The sequence below is a fragment of the Poeciliopsis prolifica genome, unplaced genomic scaffold, assembly GCF_027474105.1.
Source record: "Poeciliopsis prolifica strain line A6 unplaced genomic scaffold, Auburn_PproV2 SCAFFOLD033, whole genome shotgun sequence".
Lineage (NCBI taxonomy): Eukaryota > Metazoa > Chordata > Actinopteri > Cyprinodontiformes > Poeciliidae > Poeciliopsis > Poeciliopsis prolifica.
Genome location: NW_026562408.1, coordinates 6,049,042 through 6,061,325, shown reverse-complemented (window position 1 = coordinate 6,061,325; position 12,284 = coordinate 6,049,042). Strand labels below are relative to the sequence as shown.

Here is a 12,284-nt window from a genome sequence, read left to right as displayed (position 1 = left end):
TGTCTCAAGCATTTACAGCAAGAAATGTCCTCTGGTGCTAATAAAAATGATTAATGGATTAAATGGAAGTAAGACTAAAAAGCTTCCATCAGTGAGACATAGCATACCTGGAACATGGCTGTTGAGTCCAGGCTAAACCCATCAGATCCTGACTTTCTGACAAGAGACACAGCGGATGGATCGTCTACTGCCAGCGCCGCATTAAAACTGACATCTCCAAACACACGTGCCTGAGTCTCTGGTTGAGCCTTGTCCTAGAAGTCAAACGATATGGATTTTTAGATAAAAGAAAATAGAGTAAAAAAAAGATTTCTCAAAGAATCACACTTTTAAGTTTCAAAACTTTGTTTACTCACAAGAATCTTGAATCTGTATAACAAGGATGGAGAGTCAGCAAGACAGCCAAATTCAAACTTAGTTGGGTTATATTTGGGCACGTAGCCATCAGCACCAGTGCAGAGAAACACCTTCTCTATGCTGCAGAAGAAAGAATCTCCCAAATTCTGCACTGGATCCACCATGACACGACCATATATTGTGTCACCTAAAAGAAGCAAAGAAAGTGTCAATTCTAAATGCAAATATTGTGAATCTTTAATGTTGATATTTTGTTCTACTTTTAATCCCTTTTTAAATGTTTGAGTGTATTGCGCTTTAGCAAAACTAATTAAGTGGAGATTATATATTTATTAAATGTAATGCAACTTTGCCAAATGAATACAGGAAAAGAAAAGTCTCGCCTTCAGAAAAAGTGACATCACTCTCTTGTTCAAAACCCATAGAGCCATCAGAAAGCCAGAGGCTCTTCTTGGCCAGCAAGAACATCTGAGTATTCAGACTAAATTCCACTGCAACTGGGTCGCTCACCTGCAGAGAGATTAAGTCATGTCAGTGAGTCAAGACAAAAAGTGACGGAAAAACTAATACACATTTTTCATCAGTGGATTTTTCTTCAAAGGATCACACTTACTTGCTGAAATCTAATGTCGAGATCAAAAGTGAGATATTCTCTGGGATTGCAAACAGGTGGAATAGTGTATTCCATGTTCTGAGATGTTGTACATGGGATCAAATTCACTGTGTATGTTCCAGAATAATCTCTGATCTGTATATGAAAAACACAAAAATAAAGGGCTTTCCAAAAGTTTGTTTGTTAAAAAAAGGAAATATTACATAAGACCAGTATAAAACTGCAGTATTTCTTCAAAAAGACAGAAATACTACCTTTTTGAATAGAATTTCAAAAATAAACAAACTTTTCAGTTCTATAATTTTTTGGGACGCATCTGTGCTTTATAGCAATATTTTATATAATGTTAACAGCACTCTCTGTTAAATACAATCTATTAGACTGCAGATGTTTAACACTTTTGAAGAAATGTAATAATACTTAAGGTTAGCACCCGATGAGTCTGATACTGTCCTAATCATGGGATGAAAAAAGCTGCATGCCCTCTTACAGCAAAATCAGAGAGGAAGGTCCATTGCTGGACTGGCTGGTTGTAGGTAGGTTCAGTCCTCACTAAGCTGAGGTTAAAGGTCAGGCCAGGGTGGTCCACACTCATCACCATCGATGATACGGATGTTGCTAGAGACATTTTAAGATGTTTAAAAGTGATATCAGCATCAATAATATTTGTTCTTGTTTTAGGAATCAGTAAATCTTATTGTGAAATCATGTCAATATTACCAGTTGTTTTGATTCTGCCTGAAGAATGAGACTCAACAAACAGACCCCTGAAATGAGCTTTGGTGCGGAAATTCACCACCATACATCCCTGCTCATTGATGCGCATGCTGGTAGGATACAACGATCCTATGAAAGAAAATAAAGAAATTCAAAAGAAAATTAATTTCTTGTAAGAGACATTACTCTTTCTGATATGGGAACTTACCCTGGAGCTCTGCCTGTGGTGGGCTGCCGATGCCCTCCTGCCACAGAATTGCTGTGTCATACACAAAAGTGAGACGCAGCTCTGACTGGAGGTCAAAGTGCTGCCAGCCACCGGTGCCCAGGGGCGAGTGGAACACATAAGACACGTAGAGAGGCACACGCAGGGTTACATAAGATTGGACCAAGTTCAGCACCTGCAGGAAATTTCAAGTGGAAATTAGTTGTTTCTATTTACCTTAAAAATAACTGAATGCAGACATCAGATTTTTTTTTGCTGTTGTTATTTAGATAAGTCCCTCACATAATGAGGTTCCTATTTTATATATATAAAAAAGTACATCCATCCAACCATTTTCTGTACATCCTTGTCTTTAGTGGGGTTAGGAGATAAAAGTACAAACTTGGTGTTTACTTGAAGCAGTTCAGTAAAACATCTCACAATCTTTCAGATTAAGGAATTATTGTAGGTTGAAAACCTATAATAAGTACAGAAAATATGTAACAGATGAACACAGTGTGCTCCTCCTCAAGGTCCTTGAAGTCTTCCACTCCTACTCAGTGGGTTCAGGATACAGAAACGCCTCCTTGTGTTGTACAAACAACCAGTAATGTAGGCTGATACCGACATCTCTCTTATCTTTAAAAGCAACTGTTTCAACAATAAAAAGCTTTCTACTGATCACAACTGAATACTGTATATATATTATTAACATAAACATCTTTAAATAATTCACTGCAAGTTATTCAGTCACATTCATATTTTATAAATGCAGTGCCCAAAATGCTACCACTAGATGTCACTGTACACCAATATTTTGGTTTTATTCAATCTGCCTTAAAAGATGTGAATTACATGACTTCACTCAAATTAGATTAGAAGTTCATCTTTAAAATATACAGAACTTACACGTTATATTTAACTGGTGTAGTGATTTGGATGATTTGGATATTCATATTCTATATTCTACCAACCTGCCCTGCTCTAGTAGATTTACAGCTGTGTCTTACTCTTTCTATTTTCACATGATGGACTGAACATTGCCCCAAGAGGTGCCCAAAAATTGGGATATTATTTTACAACATAGCCCTGCTTTGAATGCCTCTGTAACATCATCACTGACCTGTCTGATGCATTCCCAGGAATGTCACACTTTTCAGCTTATGTTATTATTAAAGTTAAATCTTTATTGCAGTTAGTATCAACTATTCTGTACTCTTTGATTTATGTATCCACCTGGAACCAGAACGCAGTGAACACCTTGGAAATGTTTTTTTTTTTTTCCCAGGACAGTAATTACAACTGGAACACCGGTCTTGTGGATCACAAGCCTTGCATGTAACTACATGTTTGCATGTAACTACTGTGTGTTACATGCACACAGTAGTTACATGTTTGCATGTAACTACTGTGTTACATGCACATAGAGAGGAGTTATTTTTACCTCCTCTCTATCTCCTTCTGTATTGCATACAGACTTACATTTATACCTAACTCCACACATTCATCACTCTAATCAGCAAAAGAAGCTGAAAGATCAAAGGTTGCAGGAGAACAAAAGAGCAGCAGGACATGAGCAGGGGTCATTTTCAAAGAAACTGTGTAAGAACTACTACAAAACTGCAAAGTCACCACCTCAACACCTGCATAGAGAATGTAAACAGAAATTTTGATTTTGTAAGGATCTGGTCACAATAAATACATTTGACAGAGTTATCTAAAAATCGTTTGAAAGATAGATTTGGAGATCTTCAAGTATAATGGCTTGCAATTGATGATGTTAACACTTTTGTGTCTATCTAAGCAGTGTTCAGCATTAAGCAAATCAATAGCTGTCTAGACTCTAAACAAACTTTGAGTGTTTTGTGTGCTTGTGTGCACTTTCTCACTGAAAGATGTCCCAAACAGGTGTCTGGAATCAGCAAACAAACTTCCACTGAATGAAACATTTAAAGGAGGAAAAGAGTTATGGCGCTGCTCTGTGTCACCTCCTCATTCAGACGTCAATGTGTAAATATACTGAGCATACACAACAGAGCACAAACAGGCCACAATCCACACCAAGGCAGCAGTTGGCCAAATGTACACACAATCTCTAGATTGAATTTTAAAGGCTGTTTTGGACAAAGGTTACACACACCTGTCCATCTGTGCCTATTGTACCTCCACAGTCTGTAAGCAGCTCAGACATGTGGTAGTAGCTGCTGAACTCCCACAGACATGCTTCCAGGTTCAGGTTCCTATAGAAGCGCAGCGTGTTGTTCCCCCGCAGAGAGCTGCTGAACTGGTAGGGCGCAGACTCCCCCATGTTCTCTGGGTTGCGTGTCGAAGCAGTGATGAAGCTGTGACCTGTGGTGACCTCATCGAAGTCAAGCAAATTTGAACAGCGGTGGTTTCCGACTCGAGTTCCATCTGGACTCAAAGTCAGGTCAAAGTTCATGAGGGGCCGAGTGGAGATTACTGGAAGCATACCTGCAAAATTGAATGGGAAAAGATTCCAAGCATGGTCAGGTATCTTTGAGAGATACTACGCTTTGCAAAACTTTATTTTAGTGGGATGTTACATGAAAGACCAACATAAAGTAGTGCATAGTTGTAAGATAGCTGTAAAATAATATATTGCTCTCAAACTGATTTCTAAATACAATCTAAAAAATGTGACCTACATTTGGATTTTGTCCTGCATAGCAACACTTTGTACAGTCACCTTCTGGACTAGTTACAACTATAAGTTCTTGTCTCTACCAGCTTTTTTAGACACTAAAATATTTAACATTTGTTCTTACCCGACCTGTTTGTTTAGGTGGACAGCAATGTTTTGGTGTGTTCATAGTTGTGCCAGACCTTTTCTATTTTCAGAGGATGTAATGGGTTGTGCTCTGAAAGATGTCCAGCTTTTTAGAAAATCATAGTCAGATGAAGGAAAAGCCACTTCCAAAAATGATTGAATTCTAAGACACAGCAAAGATCTACAATTTTTTACGTTTCTGTACTGAGAATGGGAATCTTATTACATTTGATTTGATGATTTCAGCACAGACAAAACAAAAACGACTTCAAATTATTTTGAAATAAAATCTCGAATTTAAAAGGAATTTATAGGTTTACTTTTTAAAACTGACAAGAATAATCTTCATTGTTTGATGGTTTTGCTAAAACAGACTCTGTAATTTTATTTTCCATATTTGAGCTCAGTTTATTCCCAAATTCATCTTACCAATTGTTTATAAAGGGGCTACAATATGTACTGTTTTACATACATACATTGTGTCATTTTAAAGCACAAACAAGTAATTATGTTACTTCAGTTGTTTATTAAAGACTAAAGGGACCTTAATAGAATTAATAGTCCGATATTTTACACAAATTTATACTATTATTACTTAAGTCTATCACATAAACAATAATGAATTATATAGACTATATTGTGAAGGGGCAAAATGTAAAAAGGTTTGATCGCAAATAATTGGAAAATATACAATAAACTTAAGAAGTGATGAATAGAGAAGTAAAACCAAAACAATTAATGTCAAGGAGTAGCCTGGATGCTGGTCTTTTTTTTTTTTTGCTGCCAGGATTCAAACAATATTCTGGGTGCCATGCTGCTACTGATCCTCAGTGGTGAATATTACTTGCACTACATTACACTTGACTTCATCCGTGGAAGCAGACCTGCCTCCAGCTCCAAACTTACCATCTATGTGAGGCATGGTGATGGTCACTTTGATCAGGTTAGGGTGTTTTGGGTCATCTGCTCCAGTGTAGCGCAGCTTTGCAGAGAAAGGTTCAGCGCCCACAGTTCCCAGCTTACGAGGCTGACACATACCTTTTTACGACAGAAAATAAAAGCAGAGACAAAAGCACAAACTGCAAATCAAAGTGAAAATGGCAAGTCAATGTGCATGAGTCTCCTTTGGAAGAGAAAAAACAGATTTGGAGATTTTTACATAACTGACTGTTACCAAGTCAGGTAGTGATTTCCATATTTGCAGGAATACACGACGACCACCCAGTGAGAGCAGGTCTGGACTTATTGCTTTCAGGATGTGTAGGTGGAAAACAGCATAAATGATTGCGTAGCAACAGCAAAAACCCAGCATTATTTTCTCTTTTTGAGAAATGACTGATAGTTCTGAGCCATTATCAGAAAATAGTTTGTAGAAGCACTAAATTATGGCATACTTGAACTATTATAATGAGGGGAAAAGAGTGCACATGTTATTAAAATGTTCTATTTTTGCATAAAGCTGATCCATGTCGTAATGGATCACTTTAACTCACAAGCTGACTCACCAAAGTAGATGAAATGAAACCAATTTAAGAAGGAGGCAGAAATATTATTTTTGATTACCTACTAAAATGTTGCAAGTCCTTGAGTAGTTAAATGTTGGGAAGCAATCCATTAAAACATGGATGGCTTTGTATATATCGAAAGTAAGTGAATAAACACAGTTTTAAAAATATCTATAAAAAAAAAGATTTCTGAAATGCAAAGTTTTCCAAACTACCTTAATTACATTTTTGTTCATGAGCTTCTCTTTCTCAAAATAAGTGTGTTGCACACAGATAGAAAACAATGGCCCCAAAAACCTGGCTTCTAAAAGAAGAGAAGGTTTTATATTATACAATAGAAAGCTCTTCTGTATTATTTAAAAATCCCATTTCCTGAAGATTCATAATTCCTAAAAAGAAAGCTCTAAGTAAACGACCAAATCGCTATTAGATTTCTTTTGTTTCCCTCTGAGTAAGTGGAAATGCACAGAATGGGGTTCCTTCATTGTTTGCCTCTCACCTTCCTCCTGGCTGATGGTGACAATGGGGCTGCTGAGCTCCAAACCTTCCTCCCCATTAGAGTTAACAGCTCGAGCAGCACACCGCACCCTTGAACCTGCCTGGAAGTAGACCGAGTCCAGCGTGATCATCTTGGAGGAGGTAAAGAACATGTCAAAGTCCACCTCCCTCATGGGGCTGGTGATGCCATCGGGACCTGCTGGGGCACCGATAAGCCAGCGGTAGCGGGTCAAGGTGTTGTTGATGTGCTCGCTGACACAGATAGGACCCGTCTTATCATAGTCTGGATATTTCGTGTTGCAAGCCTGCAAGATGGGGGTGTGGGTGAGTATAAAAGGCAGCAGAGATGATGAAATCCAGATGTTTCAATATGTTATGTTCTTATAATGGCGTGTTTATAATTAGCTTTTGGATATTTAGTAGGGTAGAGATAATGGATGAAGAGGTGAGCTTTAAAGAGATTCTACAAATATGCTTTTAAACCTGTTGACTCTAAGCCCCTTTGGTGTAGCACTCAACACTTTTTTGATTTTTTTTTTGACAAGACTACTTCATTTTGCCTCCTTGGGGAGCCTCACACACAACTGACCACACTGCAGCAAAACAAGCACATCAACTCTCCTGCACTCACTTACTCACACACAAACACACTCACAATCCGCACACAGCAGCCACCTGAGGATCAAATGACTTAACACATCACGAGAATCCACTTAAGAGTCTCACAGAGACAGTGTTTTGAGAGTGGAAGTGATCTCCCATGTGTGTAAGAGGAAGGACCGCAGCCCAGCTATACCATGCAGTGTGCCTTTATAATGACAGACAGGCCAAAACCTGGAGGACAATTTATTTATTAGCTTCCTGAGTGGTTGTGGGGGTGGACGGTAGTGGGGTATAGGTGTTCTGATATGGTTTTGCTGTCTTCATTAAGGGAAAACGATCAAACTTGGTTGGTTGGTGCTACACTTTTTTCAATTTTTCAAAAATAGTTCCAGTCTGATGTGCTGCTTGACTCACTGTGACACAGATGACTGGGTAGCCAGCTGGTGGGTGGAAGTTATCTGCTGTCCTGGCGATGTCATCGTAATGAAACAGTGACATGACATGGGGTGAGGAGGGGAAGGTGACATCAGCTATGCTGTTGGACTCTTCAATGTAAACTATAGCTTTCGTCACCTGTTCAAGAAAGAGTTTGAGAGTGATGACAGCTGCATATCGTTAAATTCTTTATTCTTTATTCAGTTTCTTCTTCCTTTTCTGTTTCTATCTCAGGCTCTTTTAGTGTGCTGGATGCTCTTTCCTTTTCTTAAACGATCTATTATTTATTGTGAAATATTTTCATTACAGCAAAGTGCTGCTGTTGTCTGTTCAGCACACTCCTAAAAAACAGATCCCTAGTCTCTCTGGGACTGACTGACCTGAATAAAAATGGCTCTGTACATCTTTTCACATTTACAGTTTGTAAAGCTCCCCAAATTAAGTGCAATAATAATATTGTTGGTAAAAGGAATGAAAGCATGACTGACCTGAGTTTCAGCCACCATGTTTTCATCAGGCTTCAGATGGACTGTAAAAGCCTCCCTCATTTCTCTGACTCCATCAGGCAATATCTGCACCTCTACACATGTTGTTTCTCTCCCTGTTTAAACTTGATATCTGGGCACAGACACAAACAGCTTTAAATGCAGCTAATGAATTGTACAAAAACAGGACAAACACATCATTAGCAAAAGTGTTTTTGTAATGTATTCAACTCTGTCATATTTATGTGGCAACAAAAACAGATGCCATTAAGGCCAAGGTTCTCCTTCATTATGCTTAATGTACAGATCCACTCAGGAAACAAAAAGGCAACGCACATTAAACTAAATGTTTTAATACCTACAGTATAAATTTTGATATTTCTGGGAAAGTTGCATGAAAATCCTTAAAAGAAACAAATCATTTGATTAGCTAAAAATTTCTTAAAAGATCCCACAGTGGGAGGGATCTTTGAGCATGGATACTCAAAAATCCCTTGAGCATGGATACTCAAAGACTCAGTGGGTTGCTGGTTCGAATTCCCACTCTGTTTCTGCACAGTTTTAAAGGTGTTTCATCTTTTTGAAGAAGACTTTTGGATAAAAAAAAGTGATGCTGGCACATAATTTTGCAAAAAAATGAAACACTTTCCATATATGAGAGTAATGAGAAATGCAAGAATTAACTACAAAACGATTAAATTTTGAAAAAGGCTTGAAGTCTTCATCCACACAAGTTAAATGTGAGACTTTTTGAAAGAGCTGAATGGAATCATCCAACTAGCAGTATATGAACAGATGACAGAAATTCAATTAAAAATTGCATGACCCTTCACCAGAGTTTTGCAGACATTTTACTTCCCTTTATGAAAGAAATTAACATCCCTAGCCAATTTGGTTGGTACTTATTTTTTCTTGGTGGCTTCTCTTACAGATACAGGAAATTATTTTAATCTTTTAGTAATTCAAAATGAAAATTGTGCAAGAGTATTTCTTAAAAATGATGTTTTTGTAAAGCTGATGTTTTAAGTTTTTGAGTACTTTTAATTGTCTTCATTATACTAATAAGTACTTGAAGTAAAAAAAAAGATAGTAAGTTGCAAACAAATTACGGTTTTAGCATTGCTACAAAGAACATCTGTTTTTACATATGTTGGTGAACTTCAATTGTGATTTGCACATTTGGAAAAATATTGCTTTTCCTTAATTAATTTTAATCATTTTTATGCAGATTTTTGCATTCCTGCTGATCTTCTTTAACAATTTCATAGGAGTTTTTAAAGTTCACCTTGAGACACTGGGTAATAATCCATTCCTGAGACGGCTGACCCATCTTTGGTATGAACCCGAACCACTGACACTTTTGATGTGTCGCCAACTCGTACCACAGGGATCTTCACAGTTACCACAGTCCCAGTTTCCTTCGGTTCATTAATGTTGAACTTAGTTTCTGCAAACCGAATGATTGGTTCTGGAAAATAAGAAGTCGGCAAGCAAAGCAAAATAAAATCTTAAAACTGTCAAATTATAGAAAATTCCTATTCGGTACCACAGCCTAAAATATCTGACCAATAGTTTGTTCTTTGTCTCACTTACTGTCAGCTGTGTCCTTTATTTGAAGTAGAGCCTCATTAAGAGATCCAACTGATGCGCCAAACTGTGAGCTGCTCCTTGGTGTCCCCAAGACCAGCCTTAGTTCTTCAACCTCCTCGTACAATGCATCATCAACCAGTGACAGGATACACGGCTTCTCCACCTCACCTAATGTGAGGGGAAAATTGTTGACACAAAACAATAAAAGCTTTAATTTGAAAGCAGACTAAACAAATTTGACTGTTCTCCAAAGCAGTGGTTTCCAAAAAATAAAAAAAAAACTGACTCAGAAGAATAGCAGAATTTTTAGAGGTCTTTGGTGAAGTAAAATTGGAGTTATTCTTTTTAAATCTCCAAATCCTGAACTCTTACCTCTGCACAGAAGTATAAAAAGCTGAATGTTTTTTGTAAAATTGTCCAAAAAATGTATTATTAAGCAAAGTTTTCTTCATGGTCTTCATGGACATATGTATGCACATGCATGCAAACATAGGGAATGCATGTGAGCACAATATAAGGAGTGCACACTGTCTATCCAAAGAGTCAGGTTTCTAAAAGAGATTGGAAACCACTGCTCTAAAGTACTAACATTCTTTTAAATGTAAATATTAACTCAACATAAAATTAAAATTTAAAATATACAAAAAATAAAAAAACATAAATGCTTGATAAAATACTATACCGGGTGAAAAAGTGATGATAGAAGCATCTGTGTTGGGACGCTCCTCGAAGTCAGAGGCAACTTGTGCGGTGCCCTGACGGGAGTAACAGCGAACAGAGGATTTGTGCCAGATGTCACCACTGCGGTACACTGTTGCTGTTATCTGACCATCACTCTCCTCTCCACTGTAAACCGGTTCACGAAAATGGACCTTCGGCACTGGCAATCACATGAAATGAACAGTGATAAAATTTCTATTGCATCATAGATGACCTATGTCATCATTTCAATGAAAACCACACTGCAATGAATGAAAACAATAACATGTAACATAGTACTGATGTGTTATTATTATTGTGTGCATTGACAGAGAATTATTCAATAAGTATAGATAGACAAAGCATCATGAATCATAAGACAAGGACTGTGACCTTATGTAGTCTATGCTTGAGAAATAGTACGTTTATTTCATATTCAAAGCTATAAACAGAACCAAATATGTAAAGATTAATTTTTATCACTTACAGTCAGACTGTGAGTCATTGATGAAGACTGTAGCTTTGCCAGGTTCGCCTAGAATACCATTTACTGGCATTCGCAGAACTAACTCAAAGCTCTCGGCTCCCTCCAGCTCTGGCTGTCCCATATCATCCAAAATTGTGACCTTAAATGTCTGCATGCTGACACCTGGGGCAAAGTCCAAGTTATGACTTATGCCCACATAGTCAATACCAGCTACAAAAAGGACAGAGAGGAAAAAAAAGACATTTGTTAAGGAGACACATAGAATAAAGACTCATGAGGATTAGTGATATATTTAATATTTTCAAAGTATTTAGAACAGATATTTGATTGGAAACCTGCCTTCAGCAGAGAAACGCTCCACCTTCCGAGAACGGATTGTCACAGTTCCCGTTTTGGACAGATCGGTTCCTGTCCTCCACACTTTGACCTCCACATAACCGTCACTTTCATCCACATGATACTGGCCTTCTCCAAAGTAAAACACAGGAGCTGTAGAACGGAGATAAAAAAAGCATGTTGACTGGCAAATAAATGTGTTGTCAACATAAAACATCTATTAATATTTGAATTAATAGATGTTTTCCTTTTCAAGGAAACTTTAACTTTCAGCTTCATTGTTCAAGGAAAAAACTTCCCATTGTAATGAGTTCAATATCCTTTATTAAGGTGCCAGGTTGTTGGTGTCTCCTGGCCTTATTATTTCACAAACTGCTGATTTATTTTATGCCCAAGGGTCTCTTGTGATAATATCAAGTAAGCAACAGTTTAGCAAATGAAAATGCCTTGTTGATGTTAGAGGTGATAGGGGAACAGACAGTCTGATTTGAGAAAACAGAAAGGTAACAGTAGCTCAAATAATTTGTTACATAAAAAAGTTATAAGTAATACTATCTTTGAAAGTACATACAATCAAACCTGTGATGAGCATAAAGGTGTTTTCTCAGATTAATTTTTAGATTTTATGTTACTTCTGTTTGACTGATTTATTTACTCCTATTTTATGTTGGTAATTATGTTTCTCATTCGAGACTCCTCCATTTTATCCCGCCTTCTGAGTTTTCTTGACCTCTTTCTGCATGTGTGTACATATAGTTAAGTTATCTTTGCCTGTACATCGTATTAGCTTTGTCTGTAGTCTAAAAGGCTTTGTTTCTGCTAGCCTGTAGTGTATGACATGGTTTCAGTTTTCTGGATTTCTAACCTGTCTGCAGATTATGCACCATCCATCCTGACACCTTTTGCCTCAAAGATTTCTGGATTATTCCACCTTGTTGAACAATTTGTCTGTGCGCTGACCCATTT

The 12,284-nt window shown here is 37.4% G+C and overlaps 1 protein-coding gene across 1 annotated transcript in view; it reads right to left on the bottom strand.

The window, feature by feature from the left end:
- The window catches only part of frem2a (FRAS1 related extracellular matrix 2a), a 68,738-nt gene that overhangs the window by 4,190 nt on the left and 52,264 nt on the right, over positions 1-12,284 (bottom strand). Inside the window, 18 exon segments of the mRNA XM_055051604.1 lie at positions 108-254; positions 357-544; positions 741-867; positions 971-1,105; positions 1,461-1,588; positions 1,691-1,816; positions 1,896-2,088; positions 4,033-4,364; positions 5,587-5,718; positions 6,685-6,988; positions 7,701-7,859; positions 8,210-8,307; positions 8,310-8,339; positions 9,492-9,674; positions 9,800-9,964; positions 10,479-10,676; positions 10,983-11,192; positions 11,322-11,471. Coding sequence (XP_054907579.1) covers positions 108-254; positions 357-544; positions 741-867; positions 971-1,105; positions 1,461-1,588; positions 1,691-1,816; positions 1,896-2,088; positions 4,033-4,364; positions 5,587-5,718; positions 6,685-6,988; positions 7,701-7,859; positions 8,210-8,307; positions 8,310-8,339; positions 9,492-9,674; positions 9,800-9,964; positions 10,479-10,676; positions 10,983-11,192; positions 11,322-11,471 — 3,005 coding nt within the window.